The following is a 24,982-nucleotide window of genomic DNA, read 5'->3' on the forward strand; positions in this document are numbered from 1 at the left end:
CTATTTGGTCCAGGCCATGGTGATGAGGGCTGGGCTCATGTCTTCAGAGTTAGACACGAGGGATCTGCGTCTTCTACGAGCTGGGTTACAGTCCTGGGAGAGAGGGAGATGGGACAGAGAGAGTTTAGGGTGAAGTGTAACTTGCATGTATTTGTGCATATGTGTGAGTGTATTCATCAGCTTGGCTTACCGGGACACAGTCACCGTCATCCAATGCGCACAGCTTCAGTTGACAGTGCAGGTAGACGTCACTAGTTTGCTCAGAGAACTGGAACATGTTGAAGGAGAAGTAGTTGGACGTTCCCGCTCCGTTGCCCTCCACCGCCACCGTCCCATCATCAGTGTCAGCACAGCTGCTCAGAAACAGAGAAACCAGAGATGACATCACCAGCTACACCAGTGGTTCAGCCTACTGGTTACAGGGACTGGCCAGTAACCACAACATCACAGGTTTGATCCCCACGAGACATCCTGTCCTGTTGGAGTATCTTTAAGACAGACACTGAACTTGCTCACTCATTATTAGTCGCTCTGGTAATGGCACCAGTTAAATGGTAGACCTTGGCAGGGTGGCCCAGTGGATAGAAACTGTACAATTACCAAAAAGTCACAGGTTAGATTCCTGCAACACCCAGTGTCTGTCAACAGCCATGGGTCCTGTTTAAATGTCCCTGAGCGATATACTGAACCTGCCTGCTTACTCAGTGCTGTGGATAAGAGTCAGCTAAACAAATGACAAAAATGTAAATGCAAGATGTGAAGACACTCTCCTGCAACTTTGCCCTACAGAATTAGTGTTTTGCACCCCATGTTCACAGTCAGGGTGCCACCTGTGTGTGTCCTCACCCTGAAGTGATGAGGTCGTATCTCAGGCTCCCACTGGACGATGCCTCGTTGGTTGCCCAGCAGGAGTCGGTCACCACGGCGACCGCGTTGTCATCAAGCCCATCTGTCGATAGCTCCACCCAAATCGTCTGGTCCAGATTTATCTCTGTGCTCGAAGTGATAGCTTGCGTGCGATAGGAGTCCAAGTAGGCGTTCATGGTCAGAGTGTAAATCCATTCTCCAGATTCAATCACCTCGGACACAGAGCTGGGGAAGACAGACACACTTCAGCTGTTGAGTGAAGCTTTGGCTTCAATCAGCACAAAAATAACCATGTTTAGATGTCCTCCACATGTTGTATTGCAAAGGAAAGACAGCTTTAGACTTGAACTTAAACGAGCACAACAATTCCAGAAGGATGTATGAATTAATGTATTCTACAGATCCTGCAAAGGCATTTGATACTTCAGAATGAAAAATAAGAAACCCACAAATAAATATATACCGTAAAACTTCAATTAAAAGCCGAGTCCCAATTAGACGCCGGTCCCTTTTAGAAGCCGATTGCCAGTTTATTTTTTTTTACTTGCATTCAAACGTCAGTCACATTTGCTGATCGCCATGGCGGCACAGAGAAAAAAGTACGACCTGAAATTCAAGCTGTCAGTTGTCAAATTTGCTGAACAAAACTCAGCAGCAAGACATTTCTCCGTTGATCCCAAGAGAGTGACAGAATGGCAAAAAATAAAGTTGAACTTCAACGTCTGTCCGAGGAAGACGGCAAAAGGGCTTTCTAAGGTAGGCTACCGGTATTTTGATACGTCTCTCTCTCTCTCTCTCTCTCTCTCTCTCTCTCTCTCTCTCTCTCTCTCTCTCTCTCTCTCTCTCTCTCAGTGCATGAGGTTGGCCTCAATTAAAGGAATTAAAGGCCTGTCCCATATAGACGCCTGTCCCAAATATAGGCCGGTTGAGTTCAGTGTTTGAAGCAAATAAAAGCCGGGCTATTAATTGAAGTTTTACGGTATGAGGGCAGAAGTGAAGTCGGGGTCAGGACCACGGGTCAGACAGCATCATGTCAGGTAAAAACATAAATCGGGAAGTCAAAAAATTTTTAAAAAGAAGGCGAAGGAGGCCAGGAGCAGTTCTGGGGCGCAGCTCATCACCTCATTCTTTTCTCAGAAAGGTGAGTTTATGAAGCAACATTAACAGACAGAGGCTAACAGACAGGCTGGTTAGGCTGCTGGCTAACGTTTGCTAAGTTAACTAACTTGTCAACTACCGGAGGCTGTCACCCGTCCGTATGATATGGAATCGTCACTAATGAAGAGCAAGATGTTGCGTTCCTTAATGAGTCAAAATGGACCGCGATTTGTTCTGTCGTTGCCTATTTAGGGATGAAATTGAGAATAACACAATTATGAATAATAATGGAATGGGTTAAAAAAAAAGGTAAATTTGATAGAAAATACAACAACCGGTCACCAGCCTCTCTCTCTCTCTCTCTCTCGCTGTGTATCACAGTGTGTGTCCGCAATAAGCATATTATCTACAGTATACATATTTTATGCTATCAACCAAAGATCCATATAACACAAAGGCTCACTGCAGTATTGACAGCTGCTCTTAGTGTTTTCCTTGGTCAGTGTGGCAGTATCTGCTGTTTTGGTTGACTGTTTCAGTTTTGGGACGTGTCTTCATTGTTGAGAGCTTGATTGCTCTCAAAACTGTGGCCTTTTATCTGCCAGCTATGGCATTGATAAGGCAATTTCGGCTACCTTGACACTTGCTGTTAATGTCAATATTAATAGCCAGTTGTAGATCAATTACTCTTTAAAACATGAATTTGAGTTTTGAGCCGACATGCAAAAGCAAGATACAAGTGAAAAGTCCCTCATGCACTGTAGATCTCCTGCAGACCCTGATGTCTCCTGCTGTATTTCTTTTTCAGTAGTGATTCATGAATCTGAGTCATGAATCATGAATATAGAGATAGTTCAATTTATAATCCAGTGTTACTGAAAATGAAATTGAGGATTTAATTGCTGGCTGTGTGGGTTTGTTTGTGAGTTTTTGGGTTGTTAGTTGCCACCTGCCAATTGCATTGATATGAAGAAAAAAGACAGATTGAGCAGCAGGGGAAATGGATTTGACCTCTATATTCAAGTTGAATATTAATTCACTGCATTGAATATGCCTTTTATATAAAAAATACTTACTTTTATTTTATATCAAAAGGGGGGCCCAGAGCAATATTCTTTCAGGGGGCCCAGAATTCCTAGCTACATCCCTGCGTGTGGCGGTTACATTTTTCCCACGGTGCACCTGAGGGCATCAAGGGGCATATTCAGGTCAGTCAGTCAGTCAGTCAGGCAGTCAAGCAGTCAGTCAGTCAGTCAGTCAGTCAGTCAGTCAGGCAGTCAGTCAGTCAGGCAGTCATCAGCCCTTCATGAGATCTAGAACCCTTCCAGAGGGCGTCTTGTGCTGCTAGATGGTCTCTCACATAGAGATATAACAGTAGAGGGGACCTGTCATAGAGAATTCCTATTCTGGAATGGGACCATATGGCAGCCATCTTACCTGGGTCAACTTCTCAGCTGACTGTCAGTGGAATCAGTGGTGAAAGTGCCTTATGCTGCCATTATAATGCTAATATTTTTTTATTGAGACATCACTACTACTTTTTATTTAGCTCACTGTATGCAAGACAACTGTGACTGTCTAAAATGGTACCAAGCATGAGCATTATTTGTAGTTTGTAGATAAAAATAGCTAAACTATGTTAAGTAATTATGTTTTAAATCATAAAGATTATCTTCTGGAAGTATTTTAATGGTGCATTTACTTTACAGAAACTATGAATCCTTTTTTCAAGAAGACTTTATAATTCTCAGATTTCTTTGGTACTCTTTGGTACTGAGTAGTTGTATTAAGAGTATATATGAAAATCTGCTTATTTTTAATGTAAAACCCCCAAATGATCTGTTGTTGTAACAATAGACAGATGTTGAAACACCATCACTGAAACACACCTAACAATACACCCAGATAAAATATACAATAAAAGGCAAATGTAATGCCATTAAGTGGTTAGTGTGACAGCTTTAAGCCAATTTAAGCAGGTAATAATGGACATAGGCCCTTGTAATGTTTCTGTTGTGTAGTTATACACCAAACGAACAACGACTTACTGAACAGCAACATGGTTTATTAACCGAGGTTTGTACACGCACAGTTATCTCTGTCTCGCTGACTTCCTGTGTCCCAAGTACTTTCACTAGGTGGCGTAGTTTCACTGTCAACACATAATACTCCTGTGAACATCACAGCCCTCACTTTTCTTTTTTTACTTTATTGGCATGACATCTTAGCCTACAATTAAGATTACAATCCATAAAGAAATAATTTATATAGATGCCATCATGTAAACAAGTAGGCTACTACAGTAAAAACAAACATCTCTACACTTGAATCAACTTAAAATCCACAGTAGCCTATACAGATATGCAAATGAATGTCCTCTCTGTCTGCCACCACGCGCCACTATGTCACTTCCATCATTAAGGTGCGTCTTGGCAGAAATAGCCTGCAATTAATAAAAAAAATTCGGCGCATTTTCAGCAGCGGTGCCGCTACTGAGTACTATACAAATACTATAGAAAACACTATAGAACGTATGTTTAGCATGGCGGGTCGCGACTTTACGGCGGCGACCTGCCACAGTAGAATATAAACACTGGTTGGACATAATGCTGAATGATGTGTGCTGATTGTTCTCAGAAACAACGTGTTTGTATGGCAGCAGAGAGCTAGCCAACTAACATACAGCTGAAATGTAAAGATTACATCTAACAGCTAACTAGCTAACACATACCGTTACAAACTGTTTCAAACACAACTCCAGTCTGTTGGCTATTAGCCAGAAATGTTGTGTTTAAGTTGTGTCAGTTAAATTTAGCATATAAAACAGCCTCTATCTTCTACTCTACTGACGTGTGGAAGGTGATGCAGCTTCTCTGGTCTCTCTGGTCCTGTTAGTGCAGCAGTTTGGTCCAGATCAGGACAACAGTGGTTGCTTCCCATAGACAGCTGTTGTAGTTACAGGTAATCTGGACCCAGGTAACACGGCGGACGGTTATCCCGCAGTCTATGACGTAATGTCCTCTCTAGTGTTATATCTCTCTGGTCTCTCACCTATTCGTCAGACGACCACATGCCCATATATGGCTCACGGTTCCATAGCGATTTCTCCATCGGAAAATGAACAGGGTTTCACATAATCGTCTCTGTCACAGTCTGCGTTTAATGCAGGATTTTCAAAGTCGGTCCGTTTTTACCTACGTATATTTATGTCTCTAATGGCACTGGGTCGGTTGATTTCTGTAACCGTTTTCTAGTCTAAGCAGTATGTTTGCTAGCAACAAGCTAAACACTTCAGCACATAAAATCTGCATCTTCTACTCTGAGTCTGTACGTTGCTTAGCAACCCTCACCGCTCCCGCCGATAGGTCCCACCTACCGCGTCCTCACAGCTGTACACAGATTTTTGCGCGACTTCCCAATTGCCATGGCTTTGTCAACTGCCTGCCTGACATCCTTTTTTAAGGATGTCACCTTTCTTCTGTGTTTCTTCTGTGTCCACCAGCGACCTCTTGAGCGCTTGAAGCGCTGGAGCTGAGCGCTTTGGCGCCGCCAGCTGAGCGCTGGAGCGGGGAGCGGAGAGGACGTGTCGTGTTGTTGCTATGACGCAATATACACAGAAGCTACACTGTTGTTAATGGTGTCAGTCGTCTCACAGCAGTGTATTGTTTTTATTGTTTCAAGTCAACTTTTGTTTTTCGTTGCTGGTTAGCTAGCTAATAGATGCTGCAGGATGCCAGCCAGTAACAGGACAAACAAGATAGCTGGGCTAACATAAATGTTAGCTGATTAACATAAATGTTAGCTACAAAACAGGGACTGTTGGTGCTCTGTAGCTTGAGTCCAGGTGGAACTTTTCCCCAATACAATCAGTGAAATCCAAGTCATGATTTGGAACTAAAGAGTGAGGGACCTTAAGATAGAGCTGAGAGTGGCAGTAGAGGCTAGAGAAGTGTCTAAGGGATTCAAACCTGAAGGCTTTCTGAGAAAATCATCTGAGAAAATCTGATTGGGGAAAGGTGCCTTTGAGAAAAGCACTTAACCCCCAGCTGCCTCACTGTCGAACATTAAAGGAACACTTTGCCGTTTTTAAACCTTATCTCCATATGTTGGCCGTGACTAATACATGCTTTGAGACGGCACCTTGTCTGTCTACTCACTCTGTGTCTCGGAGATGCGCTGTGGGAAGTCCCCAAATTCACCCAGCGATGACGTCATCGGCAGGGATTTCTAACTGAAACTGCAATGTACCTCCTTGAACTACAACGCACTCTTCCTGGTGGCAGTAGGACTGCCCGCACCCTGAGGTTCAAAAACGGCAAAGTGTTCCTTTAAAAGACTGGTTGTACTGGACAGCTCCCAGAATGAATTTGGGAACTGTATGAATGTAAAACAAGGCAGAGCCAACAAAGAGTTGGTGCTCAAACTCCCTGGATAAAGAAAGGTGAAAAGAAACCGTGATTTATGGTTCTGTGTTGATAACTGCAAATACTCACCACACGCACACACACACACACACACACACACTCACACACCTGTCTCTGATTCTGATGCCAATGTCCATGCTCGTATCGGCTGTCTGAGTAGAGTAGCAGGAGAAGTCGATCTGTACGTCATCGTTGCGGGTGATCGTGCCGTCGTCAGTGCTATCAATCGAGATGGTGTTCTTGAAGAGCAGTTGGTTGTTACTTGTCTGTGGGGTGAGGAGGATTCAGACGTTATTATAGGACAAGCTTTCAGGTACAGAAAACTGAAATGAGGAGCTTGAAAATGTTTACGTTTCATCCATTACTTTTAAAACAGATATTTGCCATTTATCAGACTCTTATCCTGAGTGACTCACAATGAGTGACTTAGAAAGAGTATTTTATTTACTGTTCATTTTTTAATTATCTTTAATTCCTGGATTGCATTATAAGCAACCGATATTAAGGAGGTCAAGGCTCAGAGGTCACAGTGACCTGACAATATTCTCTCTTGTCTCTCTTGTAAAAGAGGTTTTTAAATCTTAATGAGACTTTTTTTACCTGGTTAAATAAAGGTTAAATAAAATAAAATAATAAAAATATTGCTATGATCATTGAATGATCATGTAAGTGTGCTAGGAAAAGCTAAGAGGAGAGTTAGAAGGGATTTGTTTTTGGTCTGCTCAGTCAACTTAGCCGTTAAAAACAGAGACGCCAAAATCATCCATGTGTCTCCAGTAGATGATTGGATCCAGTACTCCATGCTAACACTTTAGCGTCCACTATGTTGAGTGATAGTAGCTCCATGCTAACACTTTAGCGTCCACTATGTTGAGTGACAGTAGCTCCATGCTAACACTTTAGCGTCCACTATGTTGAGTGACAGTAGCTCCATGCTAACACTTTAGCGTCCACTATGTTGAGTGACAGTAGCTCCATGCTAACACTTTACCGTCCACCATGTTGAGTGATAGTAGCTCCATGCTAACACTTTAGCGTCCACTATGTTGAGTGATAGTAGCTCCATGCTAACACTTTAGCGTCCACCATGTTGAGTGATAGTAGGCTCCATGCTAACACTTTAGTATGTGGGTTATATTTTGCGTTCCTTAATGAGTCAATATAGACCGCGATTTGTTCTGTATTTCTCTACTTAAGGGATGAAAGTGAGAAGATAATTATGAATAATAATTAAACCAGTTATTTTAAAAAAGCACAGGGTAAATCTGATAGAAAACACTAGAGCCGGTCAGCAGCAGCTCTCTCTCCTCCTCTGTGTGACGGTGTGTGTGTCTGCAATTATAGTATTGGAATTTTTGTTTCCATTACTATTTGTGTATCTTGTCAAGTTAAGGTTAGGGTTAAGTTCAGGCAAGTAAAACAACTTTGGTTCAGGTTAGGGTTAGGGTTCGGCAGCTAATTGAACCCCGGTCAGCGTCATCAAAGTAAACTCATCCGCCCAACCAGCACCCGACCACAACACCCTTACTGTCCACCATGCCACTGAATGTGACACTACTTCCTGTTTATAGGCGTGTCTCCTTCACGTAACCGTGTTGTGGTGGGAAAACGTAATCTTAACACTTTATGTGCCACCAACACGTAATTTGGTGTTAACAAGTCATGTTCATTTCACGCTGTTCTGTGAGATCAGGTTGAACATAGTGTAAGCTAAAGTGTAAGCATGAAGCACCAGAGTGACTGATGTACCGCGGACATATGGATGATTTTGTTCTTATCAGTTGAAGGCAAAGCTGACCAATGGGACAATCTCCCAAAAAACTGATGTATTCCTTAAGTAGAGGAGAGCACCCACCGTGACCACCGTGCTGCAGGTGTCACCGCTGAAGCTGAAGGTCACCATGTGGGTGTCATCGTCCAAATCGCCCGTGCAGGCGTCGTCGTTGAGGTGTAAGTCGGTGTAGTCGATGTTATTTTCCTCCAGGACACAACGAGGTAGGCTAAACGAAGCAGAGCTGTCTTCACAGACCGTCGGATAGCCTGAACACAACCACAAGGTGAGTCAACACACACACACACACAGACATATACTTACACACACATACAAGCACACACAGGGAAACACAATTCTGACAACAACAACAACAAAAAAAAAAATTCTGCTGAATATTGCAACTGCGACATGAATTTCAATGTGTGAGGACCTCAGATTTCAACATTTTAAAAATTCCCTAAAAAGATTTATTGGGGAAAATGAAACGCCTTAGCTTTGGGATCCGTTTGAATCTAATGAAAAATGTCTTAAGACAGTGATGCATAGTCCAGGTTTAGTGGATCTCAATCCTGGTCCTCAAGTACCAAAACCCTGCTGGTTTCCTATTTTACCTGGAAGTTTATTACATTCACCTGGTATCCCACGTCTCACTCAGCCCCTGATTACACCAGGTGAACGCAATCACCTACCAGGAAACCAGCTGGGCTGTGACACTCGAGGACCAGGACTGAGAAGCATTGCTCTACAGGACCAGAACATCTTGTTTAGGAAGCCTTTGGGATTTGGAAGATGCAGTAGGCCATAATACCTGTCAGAAGGGCCAGCATACATACGGATGTGTCTAGAGCCTGTAGTATTTTAGGTCCTTGAACTGCCGTGTCTGAAATACCTGTGGCTGTGGCTACCTGTGTTTAGCTGAGCCGTTATACTGTAATATTGGTCAAAATTTTAAAAAGGCAATTAAATCGTTGATTGCGATTATTTGTGTGACTAATAATCGCAAGCTAAAATTTCAGCCCTACCTGTGGCTGTGACCTTTATAGGCCAGCCGCTAGTTTTGGAAGATTGTTTTTTCCATTTCACATTTCTCTACAATTCAGATGTCTTGTGGAAGTGTTTGGCTTAACATTGAACCGTTTCACTGTTGCATGTTGTTTGTTGGAGTTCTTCTTTGTCAGTGGCCTTAATCCTTTGTTGAGGATGGAATGTTAGCGTAGCAGGACTTACTTTAACTACCTTTAATTAAGTTGTCGTAGTGAGCTGTTATTGGTAGTTTGTTATACTTTCATTTGCCAAGATGTTCACATTTCATATGCAAGTTACTCGTTCTAATCTAGTTTTCACTTGTTTTGATGAACTGTGCAGCCTGTCAACTTACCAAACATGACATCCAAGCTGTTTTCGGAGGCGAAAATGGCCCGGCAGAGGCAGACGTTCTCTATTACACCGTTGTTGTTCCTCTTCTCACCGCAGAACTCGTCGGAAGTGCAGTACGTGTCCGGGCAGAAGGCCGTCGGGGTAGCAGCTACAGACACACAGACAGACAGACAGACAGACAGGTAGACAGACAGACAGGTAGACAGACAGACAGGTAGACAGACAGACAAGACGGGAGACAGGTAGACATCATTTGAGACAAATGAGACATAAAGGCAAACTGATAGGAAGGTAGACAAGAAAGCAAATAGACAAGAAGGGATACTGGCAGACAGAGAGGTAGACAAGAGGGGAAACAGATCTTTTTCTTTTCTTTTTTTTTAAAGGTATTATCTCCCACATCTTTATGGTTTTCATGGTTTTTTGTCATTTCTTCACTGGATAGCTAAAAGTACAGAGTGATGTGATGGAAGGAGAGAGGCAGGATGACAGGCCAACAGGTCCGGATTCAACAACATAATCAGTTCAGATCAGTCTACAAGTGTGATTTTTTCATTTTTTTCAAGTGAATCAAAGACTTTGATAAAAATATTGTTTTATTTTCAAACTAGGCAATGTGTTTGGGCAGAGGAACTCCGACCGGGAGTAGACCCTGCGGCAGACCTAGACATGCTGGAGAGACTACATCTCCCAGCATGCCTGTGAGGAGCAACTGGAGGGACTACATCTCCCAGCATGCCTGTGAGGAGCAACTGGAGGGACTACATCTCCCAGCATGCCCGGGAGGAGGACCTGGAGGAAGTTTCTGGGGAAAAGGACGTCAGGCTGCTCTGCTGCCATGTTGCCACTGCAACCCCGACCCAGATAAGCGTCTTGAAAACACTGACAACTGAACCAAGTACTGGACATATTGTGTACGGCATATATTTCATTTTTGTGTTATGTTATTATCCATTTGCTTATTCTCATCGTACATGTTCTGCATTCATTCTGTCTTTGCTTCAGTAAGTTCTATTGCTGTTATTTTTGCACAATAATAATGCTGTAATCCATACTTTGTCCCATACTTTTTATCATACATTCTACCTATCTTCTCGTGTTAAAATTGTCAATTATGTTGAATGTGGCTTACGTTCTATTATACAACAGTTAGTTCCAGTCGAGTGCTGCAACAGCACTGGGACGTTTCACTATATGTATCACTCCGCTTTACAACTGTTCTAATATAAACAGTTTATGTGTTGCTTGGCAACAACAGGTAGTGGGTTCCTGAGGGAACTGTTATTGTTGGCGGAGAAGAATAACAGTCAAAAATCATAATCTGTCGTCTCAAATTACCATTAGGCTACTTGATAAATAGGTTTGTTTACAGAACTGTTGTATAAAAGCAATATCACATGAGAGGGAGTGCTGTTATACTGTATATCAGCACGGCGTCATTATCTTCGGCCGAATCACAGCCGTGCTGATATACAGTATAACAGCAGGACCTCGAGTGTGATGTTGCTCAATTTTTACTCTGCTGCTCATATTCTATTTTTCTTCATTATTACTGTTGGCTGCTGCAACGACCCAATTTCCCCAAGGAGATGGTTCAAGATTTATCTCTTTTCTTCTCTCTGTATTCTCATGAACCATAACCCAATGAAACTGAAGGACAGTCTTACAGCAGCCGGCTGTTTCCCTCCAGCCGTCCAGCGTGTCACTGCTATGGCTGCTGCAGGTCCTGGCGTAAGCCTCCAGAAGCTGGCATAGGAGATCGTCCCCCGCTGGGTAGTTGCACAAGATGTCTGTACAGGCAGATATATAGGGCTCTGGGTCGATGTGCATGTTGCAAGCGGTGAAGGGCTCCTGCATCAGTAGATTACACCTGTTCCAGAGATGCAGAGAGAGGAAAAGGGAGTTAGAATGATGAAGTCCAGTTGGCGGTCAAGATGAGGCAAACGGTCATTAGTATAAACAACAACAAGAAGGGATTTTCAGAACTGTAATGTTTTATTACTGGGTAACGGTGTGAACTAGATATAGAACAGTATGACTATAACATAGAGATGAATATATCATAAAGAAAAGAATTATAATTTAAATGAGTAGAAATAATTACATCAAATTACATCATTGATTTTTGCCCTAAAATGTGAGAAAACTATTTTATTGATCACAAGGTGGGTAAACTGTTCAGGTGTGTCTATCCTCACTTGACAGTCATGGTGTCGCAGTCGAGCGAACTGTCAGGATCTTCAGTCTGCGGCGTTTCACAGCTAGGGGGCGATAGAGAGAGAGAGAGAGATCAACACCACTCTCCTGGTCTGACTTGTCAGTGCAAATACACACACACACACACACACACACACACACACACACACACTTACCAGCTTGTTAAAGAACCCCACAGTATCTGAAACCGTTAAAACCTGTTCATCATGATCAACACACTTTTCCACAAGCAGCATGTTGTGCATACTTTTCAATTATCAATTTATGTACCATGTAGCTGAACCTCACTAGTAGTCAGTAGGAGATTTAGGTTGTGAGTGAGTACTTACTCGTCGTCACTGTGGGTACTATCCTTCACTGTTGACACTGATACCGGGGGGGCAGTAGAGGGATCTGTGGGGTTGCCACATAACCCCCCCGACGCATCGTCCGTGTATCCTAATCAGTGTCAGGAGAAAATGGGGGTAAATCAGATCAGTAAACTTTATACATTTTGAGGGAAAACTAGCTGTGCATGGCAGCCTGCCAAAGGACAGCTATCAACCATTCATTCAAACAATAGAAAGATTATAGTTATTGAAAATGCAACTGGAAAAAAAATGAATGTGTACCATGCATGACAACTGTGACTGTCTAAAATGGTACCAAACATGAGCATTATTTGTAGTTTGTAGATAAAAATAGCTAAACTATGTTAAGTAATTATGTTTTAAATCATAAAGATTATCTTCTGGAAGTATTTTAATGGTGCATTTACTTTACAGAAACTATGAATCCTTTTTTCAAGAAGACTTTATAATTCTCAGATTTCTTTGGTACTCTTTGGTACTGAGTAGTTGTATTAAGAGTATATATGAAAATCTGCTTATTTTTAATGTAAAACCCCCAAATGATCTGTTGTTGTAACAATAGACAGATGTTGGCAGCAATTAAATATCAACATCACTGAAACACACCTAGCAATACACCCAGATAAAATACACAATAAAAGGCAAATGTAATGCCATTAAGTGGTTAGTGTGACAGCTCTAAGCCAATTTAAGCAGGTAATAATGGACATAGGCCCTTGTAATGTTTCTGTTGTGTAGTTATACACCAAACGAACAACGACTTACTGAACAGCAACATGGTTTATTAACCGAGGTTTGTACACGCACAGTTATCTCTGTCTCGCTGACTTCCTGTGTCCCAAGTACTTTCACTAGGTGGCGTAGTTTCACTGTCAACACATAATACTCCTGTGAACATCACAGCCCTCACTTTTTTTTTTTTTTTTTTACTTTATTGGCATGACATCTTAGCCTACAATTAAGATTACAATCCATAAAGAAATAATTTATATAGATGCCATCATGTAAAGTAGGCTACTACAGTAAAAACAAACATCTCTACACTTGAATCAACTTAAAATCCACAGTAGCCTATACAGATATGCAAATGAACGTCCTCTCTGTCTGCCACCACGCGCCACTATGTGTCACTTCCATCATTAAGGTGCGTCTTGGCAGAAATAGCCTGCAATTAATAAAAAAAAATCAGCGCATTTTCAGCAGCGGTGCCGCTACTGAGTACTATACAAATACTATAGAAAACACTATAGAACGTATGTTTAGCATGGCGGGTCGCGACTTTACGGCGGCGACCTGCCACAGTAGAATATAAACACTGGTTGGACATAATGCTGAATGATGTGTGCTGATTGTTCTCAGAAACAACGTGTTTGTATGGCAGCAGAGAACTAGCCAACTAACATACAGCTGAAATGTAAAGATTACATCTAACAGCTAACTAGCTAACACATACCGTTACAAACTGTTTCAAACACAACTCCAGTCTGTTGGCTACTAGCCAGAAATGTTGTGTTTAAGTTGTGTCAGTTAAATTTAGCATATAAAACAGCCTCTATCTTCTACTCTACTGACGTGTGGAAGGTGATGCAGCTTCTCTGGTCTCTCTGGTCCTTTTAGTGCAGCAGTTTGGTCCAGATCAGGACAACAGTGGTTGCTTCCCATAGACAGCTGTTGTAGTTACAGGTAAACTGGACCCAGGTAACACGGCGGACGGTTATCCCACGCTTAATGACGTCATGTCCCGTCTAGTGTTATATCTCTATGGTCGTCAGGCTCTGACTGCACTATGTCGCATGTTCTAGTCTTACCCATCGGTGCATAAGTATTGGACAGAAGCTTTTGGCACAATCTCTGAAATCACAGAGCCTCTCCCAAAATACAAGGCAGACCTCATAGCTTTAGTAACACTTCTGGTGAGGCACCTAATCCTGTTTTGGTGAAAATCACCTCCTGAAGATCTGGGAACTTCCTTTGTACGCGCAAAGAAGATAGGACTCCCGTTGATTCCAGAATGAATAGATCTCTTTGCATGTGTTTTATGTTGAAAAAGGGCTGACTGTGTATCCTTTTTACCTGTATTAGTCTTGTAAACAGAAACCATGCTTTTTATTTTACATTTTTATTAATCATCATTTTGCTTTGTTTGGTGTCTTTTGATACTTTCTCGACTCCTCTGTGGGATAAATTTACTCAACTACATGTCATACAAACTGTATTGATACTCGACAAGTCGACCCCTACCAGCCAGTCCAGAGACACTGTTCCCAAAATCCACATGGTCGAAGAGGCGTGTCAGCCAAAACACCTTAGCAATTAAGTCATGCTCTTTCACTGTGGATGTTGGACACCAACAAGGATGTTGTCTCCTAGCTGTTTGTGATATTCATAGACAGGATATCAGTTGAAAACAATGAACATCCTCTTTGGTGTCTACTGCATCCCTCCACAATGTGAATTCAGACACTGAACCAGGTGATTCACTTATGGTCCGCATGAGGATGAGGAAGCAAAGACAAGCATGTGCTACTTCACTGTATTGGCTTTTCTGTCTCTCTCTGAACACAAACATCTGAAACCTCTCCTGCTTTCCTCTCCGACCCTACTGTCCCTTCCTACTTTTTATCCGTCTGGGATTTAGTTTTCCATACCTGTAATGTCGATCTGCACAGTTACGCCATCAAAGAAGACAGGAATCATTTCGCCATAGTACGGTATCTTGGCAGTCACTCCAGTCCCGTCCTTAGAGAGCTCCACACCGCTAACCGTCTCCGGCGTGTCGCTGAGCGTCTGCACGTCGTCGCCCACCTGCATCACATCAGAGGGGCAAAGTGAAGGAAACACTCACTCAAACATTACAAATACACAAAAATGTAGACAGAGACTGTGAGCATTTATCTTACAACACAAACACTGATAGGACGATGTAACACATCAGTGAGTAAGAACATCACTAGTCAAACATCAGTCGCTCCTAGTGGGACAGCAGCAGTAGGTAGCTTACCGTAACTCTCCCTTGTTCCAGAGTCACAGTAATGCCGTCGTCCTTCAGCAGCAACAACACATGGCTCAGAAGTGGAACATCTGTGCGGCGGCGTTCCTGGAAGACCGCCACCACGTCCACGTCCGGGTAAGTCTCCGACGCAACACTCAGCAGAGTGTATGCACACCGATGCGCGATAGTCTGATCGTTCCCGTGAAAGTCAATGACAGTGGAGCCAGACACGGTGCACATGGTGGGCGCTGGCAAGCATCTGATCGAGTTGGAGGACAGATAGAAGAGTAAATTAGATGGATACCTTTTTAATCCGTGGGAGGGAGAGGCCGTCATCATCAGCATCATAAGAGACATTATGGCAGAGACTGAGATAATATGAAAAACATGAACAAAAAAATCTAAATAGGACATGGAAAAAATGAATTAAAAATCGACTAATTCACATACTGTCACAAACGATAAAGAGAAAAAAAAAGACATTTGTAAAATAAATCCCAAATCACCACCAACATTTAATCTATTGTTCCTTGAGCCAAGTCTGATCTGTCCACCAGACAGACAGGCAGAGAGAGAGACAGACAGACAGAGAGAGAGAGAGACAGAGGGAGAGACAGACAGACAGACAGAGAGAGAGAGAGACAGGCAGAGAGAGAGACAGACAGACAGAGAGACAGACAGGCAGGCAGAGAGACAGACAGACAGAGAGACAGACAGGCAGGCAGAGAGAGAGACAGGCAGGCAGACAGACAGAGAGAGAGAGAGAGACAGGCAGACAGACAGACAGAGAGAGAGAGAGACAGGCAGACAGACAGACAGAGAGAGAGAGAGAGAGAGACAGACAGACCAAAATTACTACCAAAATTCACCTGCTACTTTCACCATTTCACCGGCCAAATTTTCACATTTTTACATTTTATGCATTTAGCCAACACTCTTTCCAGAGTGACTTCCAGTGAGGGAAACAGTAGAATGAGCTTTGATTCCTAGATCACCAACATTATAAGCAATCAATAATAAGGTCAAGGGTCACCGAGACAATATTCCTCTGACCACAGAATGATCATGTAAGAGACACGTGCTCAGGAAAGATAAAAAGCTTTAAAGATGCGAGAGGGGAGGGATGTTTTTAGAGAGCGGTCAGAGTGAGCAGAGCAGGAAGGTATGGGAGAGGAGGTTTGATTCAGGGGAGGAGAGGCCGACATGAGGCCCTTCTTTACAAGATGAGTTTTCAGGTTGAGATGGAAGACGGGGACAGACTGGGCTGTCCTGACTGGGTGGGAAGGTCAATCTACTGTTGTTTTAAAGTGGAAAACAGTCTCCAGACTGTGGCTGGTTACCTGCCACAGTGGCTGGTAGAGCCGGCAGTGTTTTGACCAGCATGTGGCTGGTAGTCACATGTCAACCAAGAGCCGTCCGATAAAGGAGTCGCTTATAAAATCAACAGTTCTGCCTGAGGAACACAGACTTCAGACATCATCCTATGAAGAGTTCATGTCCAAAACAACATATATCCATTTGGGGGAAAAAAAACATTGTCTGATATTCATCATTAAATATCTCTAAAATCAACCAAGGACTTCAGTTCCCTACTATCTTTTAAAAACTACGATCATTTGTTGTGGCTGTCCTGTCAATCATTTTGTCCCAGTAGGAGTCACTTCAGTCCCAAATGGCAGAGATTTTGTTTTGGAACCAAACTCTTCATCAGTAGGTGAAGCCGGATAGCATAGCAGCTTCACATATTTCACAACACTTTCTTCCAAATATAAAACAAACATATTTACTGTCCCTCGCCCTGGCACCAGGCTGCGGAGCCACAACTGAAGTCATCAGTGAAGACTCCAGTCACATCACAGGTTTGGAGGCTGCAGGATTCCAGTTCTTCTACTGTATCTTCTACTTCATAAGCGACACCTGGGAAGTGAGGAACAGTTAACAAAGTTAGTTTCTGAAGTGATAAGATTATAAAGTGTGTGAGTAGATATTAGAGTAACAGGCAATACAAAGGCAGTCTGCTGGTAAGATGTGAGGCTCGCTTTGTCGTTTGTAGGAAAATAATGCCCAGGTTGAAAATAAACACAATTATATCTTTTAATGCCTCATAAGTGATACAGAGGGTTTTAAAATCAATCCAGAGATGAACGGGCAGCCAGTGCAGGGAAGCCAGCACAGGAGTAGTGAGGCTGCCTGAGTCTTTCTGAGGAATCTCACTGCTGCATTTTCAACTCACTGCTTGATGGAGGCATGTGAACAAGGTATTACAGTCATCAACATGGGAGAAGATAAAAGTGCCACAGTTTTTATTCAGTTTCCACAAAACAGCTAGTTAGCTTGCCGCTAGCTGCTTCCTTTGGTTTCAATGAGGAATGCTAACAAGACATTTTAGGGAAAGGACAGGACAAATGTGGAGACCTTTCTCCACACAAAAAAATCATTATCATCCAATATCTCTAAAATCGAGACAATACAGGATGTGAACGTGTTACCATTTTGTCAACCAAGGACTGAAGTTATCACTCTCCTTTAAACATCACCGGCATTTGGTTTAATTTTCTGCTGCCAAGCATTTTGGACTGAAACTCTTTCATTCTGATGGAGCAGTTACATGAAGGCGTCACTGTAGTTCGACACCACTACCCCTGTTCCAATTACTATACATGTTAGTATGTATTAGTATTAATAGTATTAATACTAGTATTTCACTATATTGCTAGATAGCACTATATAATTACTATATAACTATACTAATCTATATAATACACCTTACAATATGTCACTGCAGATTATCCCAAGAGTTCCCAGTCTCTCTCATGTCAAAGACCCCAGAGACACTTTAGACCGCACAGACCCCCATTGGATTCAGTCCCTGAAGAGTTTGTTATAGATTTTATTCCTTAGATCCACATTTGAGAAGATTTTTTGTTGTTAAATATGACTTAGAAAATAATTACTTAACTGTTTATATTGTAGTTGGGGAGAGAGTGAAACTCAGGATCAAAACAGGAATTCTTATATATTGTAACTTTATATTAACTTGAAGTGAATTAAATAGCAGTCATACTGAAATATTTTACATTTTGATGTGGACCCTGTAGGACCCTTTCCAGGACCCCTAAGAGGCCCCAGATCCCACTATAGGAACACCAACCTGAGTATCTGCATCCAGTCAGGTCGTAGTATTCATCCACAGGGAGTGAAGCAGGGTTGATAGCATAGGAGTTAGATATGTCACTAGCCCACGATTGCACAAACTAGAAAGGAACAAACAAAAAACAAAACACTCACAAAGTTTGACAGGCATTTTCATCTACAGGAATGTTGTTGTTGTTGTTGTTGTTTTATTTAAGACTTATTTAGTAATCTCTCAAAATCTTAAAGTAGTAAAGAATATCAAAGTAACTCAGACTGTGCAGCCACAACAACAGCATCTCCGCTTGGTTCCCTTTTTTGTCTATTTTTTAATCTTAGGACGATTTCACAATAAGTTTGAAGGTTTTTTCCCAGATCCGAGACTGTTTACGCCGAATGTCTGTTGGTGTGAAAGCTGTTTTCGAACTCGGTGCGGTCCAGAAAAGCAGACTGAGGTTTGCATGAAAACAAACGGGGGTGTGGGTCCACAGCGGGTGTGAAAGCAATTTCTTTATTATTTATTTATATTATTTATTTCTCCAGCCCTTTATCACAAAGCATTCTCAAAGGACTTTACAAAGAACAACACAATAAAACACAAGGACACGAAACAAAGCACAAGACACAAGAAATAGATAGCATATAGATAGCATCTCTTATTGTAGATATTCACTTATTACACAGTGCTTTAGGTCACAGTAGAGTTTTGTAGTGTTTACCCACTCATGATGTGGCGAGTGCACCTGTTCTCCTAACTATTCACACTACAGCGCTTTACTTGTGTATCATAATGAAATCATTTGGAGAGGAGGCAACATATCTGACTGGAGCAGCTCACTGTGATGAACTCTCCTTCGAGCGAGTGCACTGAGAGCAAAGCACCGAACGCACGACTCCCATCAGGCTGTTCTGTTACAAAGCAGCAGGATTGTAACTGCTGCTCATCCAGAAAAGAGGTGTGGCACCAAATAAACAGAAACAGAACTAGGAAAACAAACATGTCCCGCAAGTGACAGAAAGTGACGTCGGGGACGTAGAGCGATATGCAAGAGCATCGTGATTCACAAGAATTTTCATGTGTGTGAAAGCAAACCTGCGAGGATGAAAAACACCTTCGATCTCACCGGACTCAAATAATCAACTCAAGTGTGAAAACGCTGCTAATTTACAACCACAGTCCTCAACAGTTGGATAAGTGTGTGTGTGTGTGCGTGTGTGTGTGTGAACTTTGCGAACTATCTTTCCTACAGTCTCCATCTTTGCTGCCTGAGGCTGTCAGCTTCCATCTCCATCATCTGACTGATTTGACATCACATACTCAAAAACTCTAAATAACTCTTAAAACATTTTAGCAGACCCTTTAAGTAATATCCAGATTCCCCTAATTATGCCTTACATATTATACTTACAGCAGTATTGGATACATATTATACTTACAGCAGTATTGGATACATATTATACTTACAGCAGTATTGGATACATATTATACTTACAGCAGTATTGGATACATATTATACTTACAGCAGGGTTGGATACATATTATACTTACAGCAGGGTTGGATACATATTATACTTACAGCAGGGTTGGATACATATTATACTTACAGCAGTATTGGATACATATTATACTTACAGCAGTATTGGATACATATTATACTTACAGCAGTATTGGATACATATTATACTTACAGCAGGGTTGGATACATATTATACTTACAGCAGGGTTGGATACATATTATACTTACAGCAGATTCGATGGCACTGTTAGCGTAATCAGTTTCTGTCTTGACCCTCAGAGCTGCTTGTGTCCCAAAGTCGTGGAGTTCCATGGTGAGCTGACAACAGTAAAAGATACAGAGACTGTAAGGAAATCGCATCCAAAGCGTTTTTAAAAAAGATTTTGGTTTTAGATAAAAAAAATTATTTAAATGGTTAATTTCATACAAAGGATGCAACATTAACACAAGTGAACTAAATCTAAAGACATACAAGCTAAGCTGCAAATGAAACTGAAGAAGACTCACATAAAGAGTTGAGCCACTTTTAAGAGTCACTAATATGTGACATGATCCAGCAGTCCCAATGTCTGGCAGATCATCATGAAGAGGCGATCCAAGGGCTAATTCAGTGTTAACTACAGTCACTTCAATGGTGTCTATAGTCGATGAACTGACAGCAGCACAATCTGTCTCGTGGTCATTGAAACAAACTGAAAAGTATTCACTCTCGGAATCATGGGAAACCTGTTAACATCAGAAAAAAACACAACAGATTAAATAACAACAACAACAATAACAACAATTACAGCTGCTAGCAGCAACATGGCGGCCGGGAACAGCTTAGCCGTTTCCTTATGAGGAAAAAAGGAAGAGAAACTGAAATCTGTGAGGCTCTTAATGGTTTAGCCCCATCTACATTTCTGCTCTTTTGAAGCCTTAAACACAGACACGGCCTCTCAGATCTTCCTCCTTAACGCTGCTCTCCATCCCAAGGTCACACTTATTGTAAGTTGCTTTGGACAAAAGCATCTGCTAAATGACGTAATGTAATGTAATGTCTAGATTAGAAACCAAAGGTGACCGTGTCTTTGCTGAGGAGATTCTGTCTGTTTCTTCTCTGTCATGTTTTAAACTCGCCTTTAAAGGATAAGGCTGGTGTTTTTTAATGCATTGCTTACCGTCAACAAATCCTATGAAAATAACAAAATCAGCAATGATTTTGTTATTTTCATAGGATTTGTTGACGGTAAGCAATGCATTAAAAAACACCGGCCTTATCCTTTAAGCTGCTGATGCCCCTCAGGCTGCAGAGAGGATCAGCGCCAAACTGGAGGGAAAAGGTCAATAATGCCAGTAGGTGGAAAGACATGAATCTGTTTTCAAACATGAAGCTTCATCTTACTCACATAGAGTGTATTGTATGTCTGTCCATAAAAGGTGATGGGACACCCGCTGATGTCCACCACTCCACTTCCACCTGCTTCGAATGTCTCCGCCTGCACAGCAGCACCTGGACCAAGACATGGAGACACATGACTGGTGTGAACAGAGTCTGTTAGCTGAGGCAAAGTTCACTCTGTTCAAGGCAGTACAATACAACTGGAGTACAGAAGCCTAACGGTTACAGAAAGTCAGTGGTTTGAATTCTCAGACCTTTAGGGAACAGGGACAGTGAATCAGAGACGCTCTCCTGTTCCTTAACTACTACGACTGAAGTGCTCTTGAGCAAGGCAGTGGAGCTGCTCAGTGGCCGACAGCAGCAGACTGGTTGTACTGGGCGGCTCCCAGTGTGAATGTGAAGCAGGGTGGAGCTCAGTCAAGCTTCCCCAGACAAATAAAGGTTAAAAAGGGACCAGCTTTCCTATAAAAGAGGATTCATATTTGATTATGGATTGCTGCTGCCATGTCTCCCCATTCTTGAAAGTATACTTGTGTCATGTGTATTCCTGTTTACTGTCATACGGTACGTCTCGTCTTGTAGGGTGCTAATGTTTAGTCTTCTGTCATACGGTACGTCTCGTCTTGTAGGGTGCTAATGTTTAGTCTTCTGTCATACGGTACGTCTCGTCTGCACTATATGTGACAGCCTGTTATGTTTCCTCCTTCATGTAGTGTAACACTTCCATATCATGTGATGTCTTGTAAATATTGCACTGCACCAACCTCACCAAGTCAAATCCATAGTATGTGAAAATGTACCTGGCAAAAATAAATCTGATTCTGATTCTGATTTCATTGCAGGCCTACTGCCCAAACTATGATGTGCAATACTCCTGTACTGTATCTAAGGTTTAAACTGTCTAACGCTTGACACTAATGTTTTTCATTTGTCTTATTGTATGTTTCTATTGTATATTTAACTGTGTTTTGTCATTTGTCAACACTGTCTCTGTCAGTGTTTTTATGAACTGCCAGATGGGCCAAAGACAAATTTCCCCTCTGTGTGGACAATAACCCTTTGGAGGACACACACATACATTTTGATAAAACTTCAACTTTTTCTCTTCACTACCCACATTATCCTCATATCACTGTCCTGGTCTGCATCACTACTGCACTGGTCTTCCTCATCATGGCTCTCACACTCTTCCTCACTACATGAAGAAGACCCTGACAGAATATCTTTCACAAACAATCTTTCTACCTTCTGCAGCACTAAGTGTTTTCCTTGCCATAATTCCCTGCGATATTATACAGAACAGAAAAGACACTCAGAGCTGAATCCTCACCTGTATATTGCCTACTTCCCATAGGAATACATTGAACATTAGAAGACATCAGAGGGACAGTGGTCTCTGTGGGAAACCACCTATGTTTTACCCCTTGAGGGACGGTGGTTACTGGGTGAAACCACCTATTTTTGCCTCTATAAAATCTATATTTATTTATTTTAACAATCATTTTTTGGTCATCACAATTCTTCAACGTGTTTTCTACAATAAACAATCATAGAAATTGCAAGAAAATAAACCTGGTCAAACACCAATTAACCTTTTGCACCTGAAAGTGATTCTGATTCAGATACTGCTGCTGCAGCTAATACTGCATGTACTTCTACTGCTACGTCTACTGCAAGTACTACAGAGAACTTGAGTCAATCCCAAAGAGGAATGAGGCAATAGGAATGTGTTGCAGAGGCGAGGCTGCTTACCTGCCAGCAGGCTGAGCACAGCCTGGTAGAGCAGGAAGTGGAGCATGATGGAGCCGGCTGGAAGAGACGCAAGGAGGTCAGTTAGCAGACATGAAGAAAGTCAAGTTTACACGCATGCATGTATATCAGGGGTTATATTTCAAAATGCTTCTAGTTATTCGCAATCATGGTGCAAATGTGCACATGTGAACAAGTAGAGCTGGAGAGTAATATCACTACATGTAATTAAACTAGTAGTAAAACGACATTTTTTAAACCTTTCCAAAAGAAAGTTAACATTGCTTCACCTGTGATGAAGCCGGACGGCTCATTTGGTTTGGACTCTAGTTTCTGGCAGGCAGCTTAGAAACACACTCAACATTTCTAGCACTTTATTTCAAAGAAAACACAATTTCTGTCAACATCCTAGTCAGTGGTATTTTTTCAGGCATGTGATTTTGTATTATAAGACATTGTATATGCCATAGGTGTAGATATGATGATGTCTACAAAGTAGTTTGAGCTGTGTTTTCTAAGTAACTAGTTAACAAAACTGTTTCTCTTGAGTGAAGCTTTGCTGTAGACTTTCAAAGTAAATTCTCCAACACTGGGAAAGAGCTTGATATACAAAACCTGTCGACCCAATTAGCTATAACCGGTTTTTGAAACATCTCATACCTGCCGATTGAGTATTGACTTCTGCCAGCTCAATACAAAAGGACTTCCAACCAAATGGATTTCTGTCTTATCTTCATTTAGTTTTAAGAAATCTGTACTCATCCAATCATTGATAGCAAATAAACAAGAAGACAAGGTGTGCAGACCGGTGGTGGAAAGAGTACTAGAAAGACCTACTCAAGTATAAGTGAAATTACTGTTTAACGTCAAATTTAGTGAGTAAAATGTAAAAAGTAGCTCATTTAAAATGTACTCAGAGTAAAAGTTACTGAGTTACTTTTTAGAAAGAGAAATAAAGTGCAGAAACAAAGTAAAGTCAGATTACTCTTCTCTTCTCTGCTGACTGCCTTTTACTGCTAACGGCTCCACAGTTGGCCAAGTTAGGATTCATGTTTTCATGTTTATTGCCATTATCATCATTACATTTATTTTTTATTCCTTTTTTTAATTTCATATTTAATGCCATTATTATCATTATAATTATCATTATTTGTTATTAGTTATTACTTTTACACTGTGTTGTAATAATGTTTATAATTTAGGTAGAGGCCATGAATAAGCCCCTTAGGGTTTCCTGCCTCTTACGCTGCACTATATACTGCTACCTTTGTTTTTTTGTTTCTCATGTCTTCTCTTTCTTGTTTTTAAATTGTGCAAAATAAATAAAAGTAAAAAAAACAAAGAGTAAGTCAGTTTCTGATGCTTATAGAGAGCCTAAAAAATGTACTCTGTAATTGCCTGGTCTGTAGCACTTTTTGAATTTGCAGGCTGATTCATAGCGGTCTGGTCAAGTCTATCCAAGACTTGGTAGATGTTTGTTGTCAGTTATCAAAATCTTTGACCAATCACAGCAGCAAAGCAGATTGACGTATCTGGAAATGTCTCAGAGCGACAACAGTCATGGTGTCGTTCACTTCAGAGCTTTTAAACTGCTGATTGTTCCTGCTTTAATTCATCGATGCCGTTAAGTGTTTTAAGGACTGATGAAATCTCTAAATCTAGCTCGCTATCATCCAATCCCTTTTCCTGCCATTTTGGTCGTTGTTGTCGCTCTGTAACGCTCGGCATAAGGAGGTTTGTCCCGCCTACATCCACCATCCAATCAGGTTTATCGGACAGTATCTATCTGAATTAACTGCCGGTGGATAGGCTTGGTCCAGACCGCTATGAATCACCATGCAAATTCAAAAAGTGCTAAAGACTGAGATTCATGGCGGCTGGACACCAAATTTCAGTTCTTCAGTCCAAAGATACTTAAGAAACAGTAAAAATACTGACTTTGCCTATATACTTTTTATACACTTTGCCTCTATACTCTGCTTATACGAGGCTCTAGGTCTGGGTTTCACAATGAAAACAGAGAGGGAGGAAGAGCCTCAGGTTCTCTTACCGTCCGAGGGTTTGGTAGAGGAGCAGGGAGCTGAAGGAGCTCTGGGTCTCTGGG

At 41.7% G+C, this 24,982-nt stretch overlaps 1 protein-coding gene across 1 annotated transcript; it reads right to left on the reverse strand.

Annotated features, from left to right (window-relative positions):
- Positions 1 to 24,982, reverse strand: LOC139911878 (uncharacterized). The gene is made up of 17 exons (XM_078283628.1): positions 24,929 to 24,982; positions 22,882 to 22,938; positions 21,137 to 21,240; positions 20,406 to 20,474; positions 18,251 to 18,353; positions 16,887 to 17,016; positions 15,109 to 15,358; positions 14,756 to 14,912; positions 12,087 to 12,195; positions 11,739 to 11,801; positions 11,208 to 11,410; positions 9,542 to 9,688; positions 8,245 to 8,429; positions 6,498 to 6,655; positions 847 to 1,092; positions 191 to 353; positions 1 to 93 (listed from the first exon to the last, which is right to left on the reverse strand). Exons 2-17 carry the CDS (start codon positions 22,925 to 22,927, stop codon positions 1 to 3), a joined length of 2,226 nt encoding a protein of 741 aa, XP_078139754.1. The 5' UTR covers positions 22,928 to 22,938; positions 24,929 to 24,982.

The sequence above is a fragment of the Centroberyx gerrardi genome, chromosome 5 (genome assembly GCF_048128805.1).
Source record: "Centroberyx gerrardi isolate f3 chromosome 5, fCenGer3.hap1.cur.20231027, whole genome shotgun sequence".
Lineage (NCBI taxonomy): Eukaryota > Metazoa > Chordata > Actinopteri > Beryciformes > Berycidae > Centroberyx > Centroberyx gerrardi.

What these genes read in the sequence shown, in the direction of transcription:
- LOC139911878 (XM_078283628.1), bottom strand. Translation starts at nt 22,927, where the DNA reads ATGCTCCACTTCCTGCTCTACCAGGCTGTGCTCAGCCTGCTGGCAG. An exon ending in ACGAGACAGATTGTGCTGCT is followed by an intron (nt 18,354 to 20,405) that starts GTCAGTTCATCG and finishes GTTCCTTTCTAG; the next exon opens with TTTGTGCAATCGTGGGCTAG. An exon ending in GAGGGAAACAGCCGGCTGCT is followed by an intron (nt 9,689 to 11,207) that starts GTAAGACTGTCC and finishes GTGTGTCTGTAG; the next exon opens with CTGCTACCCCGACGGCCTTC.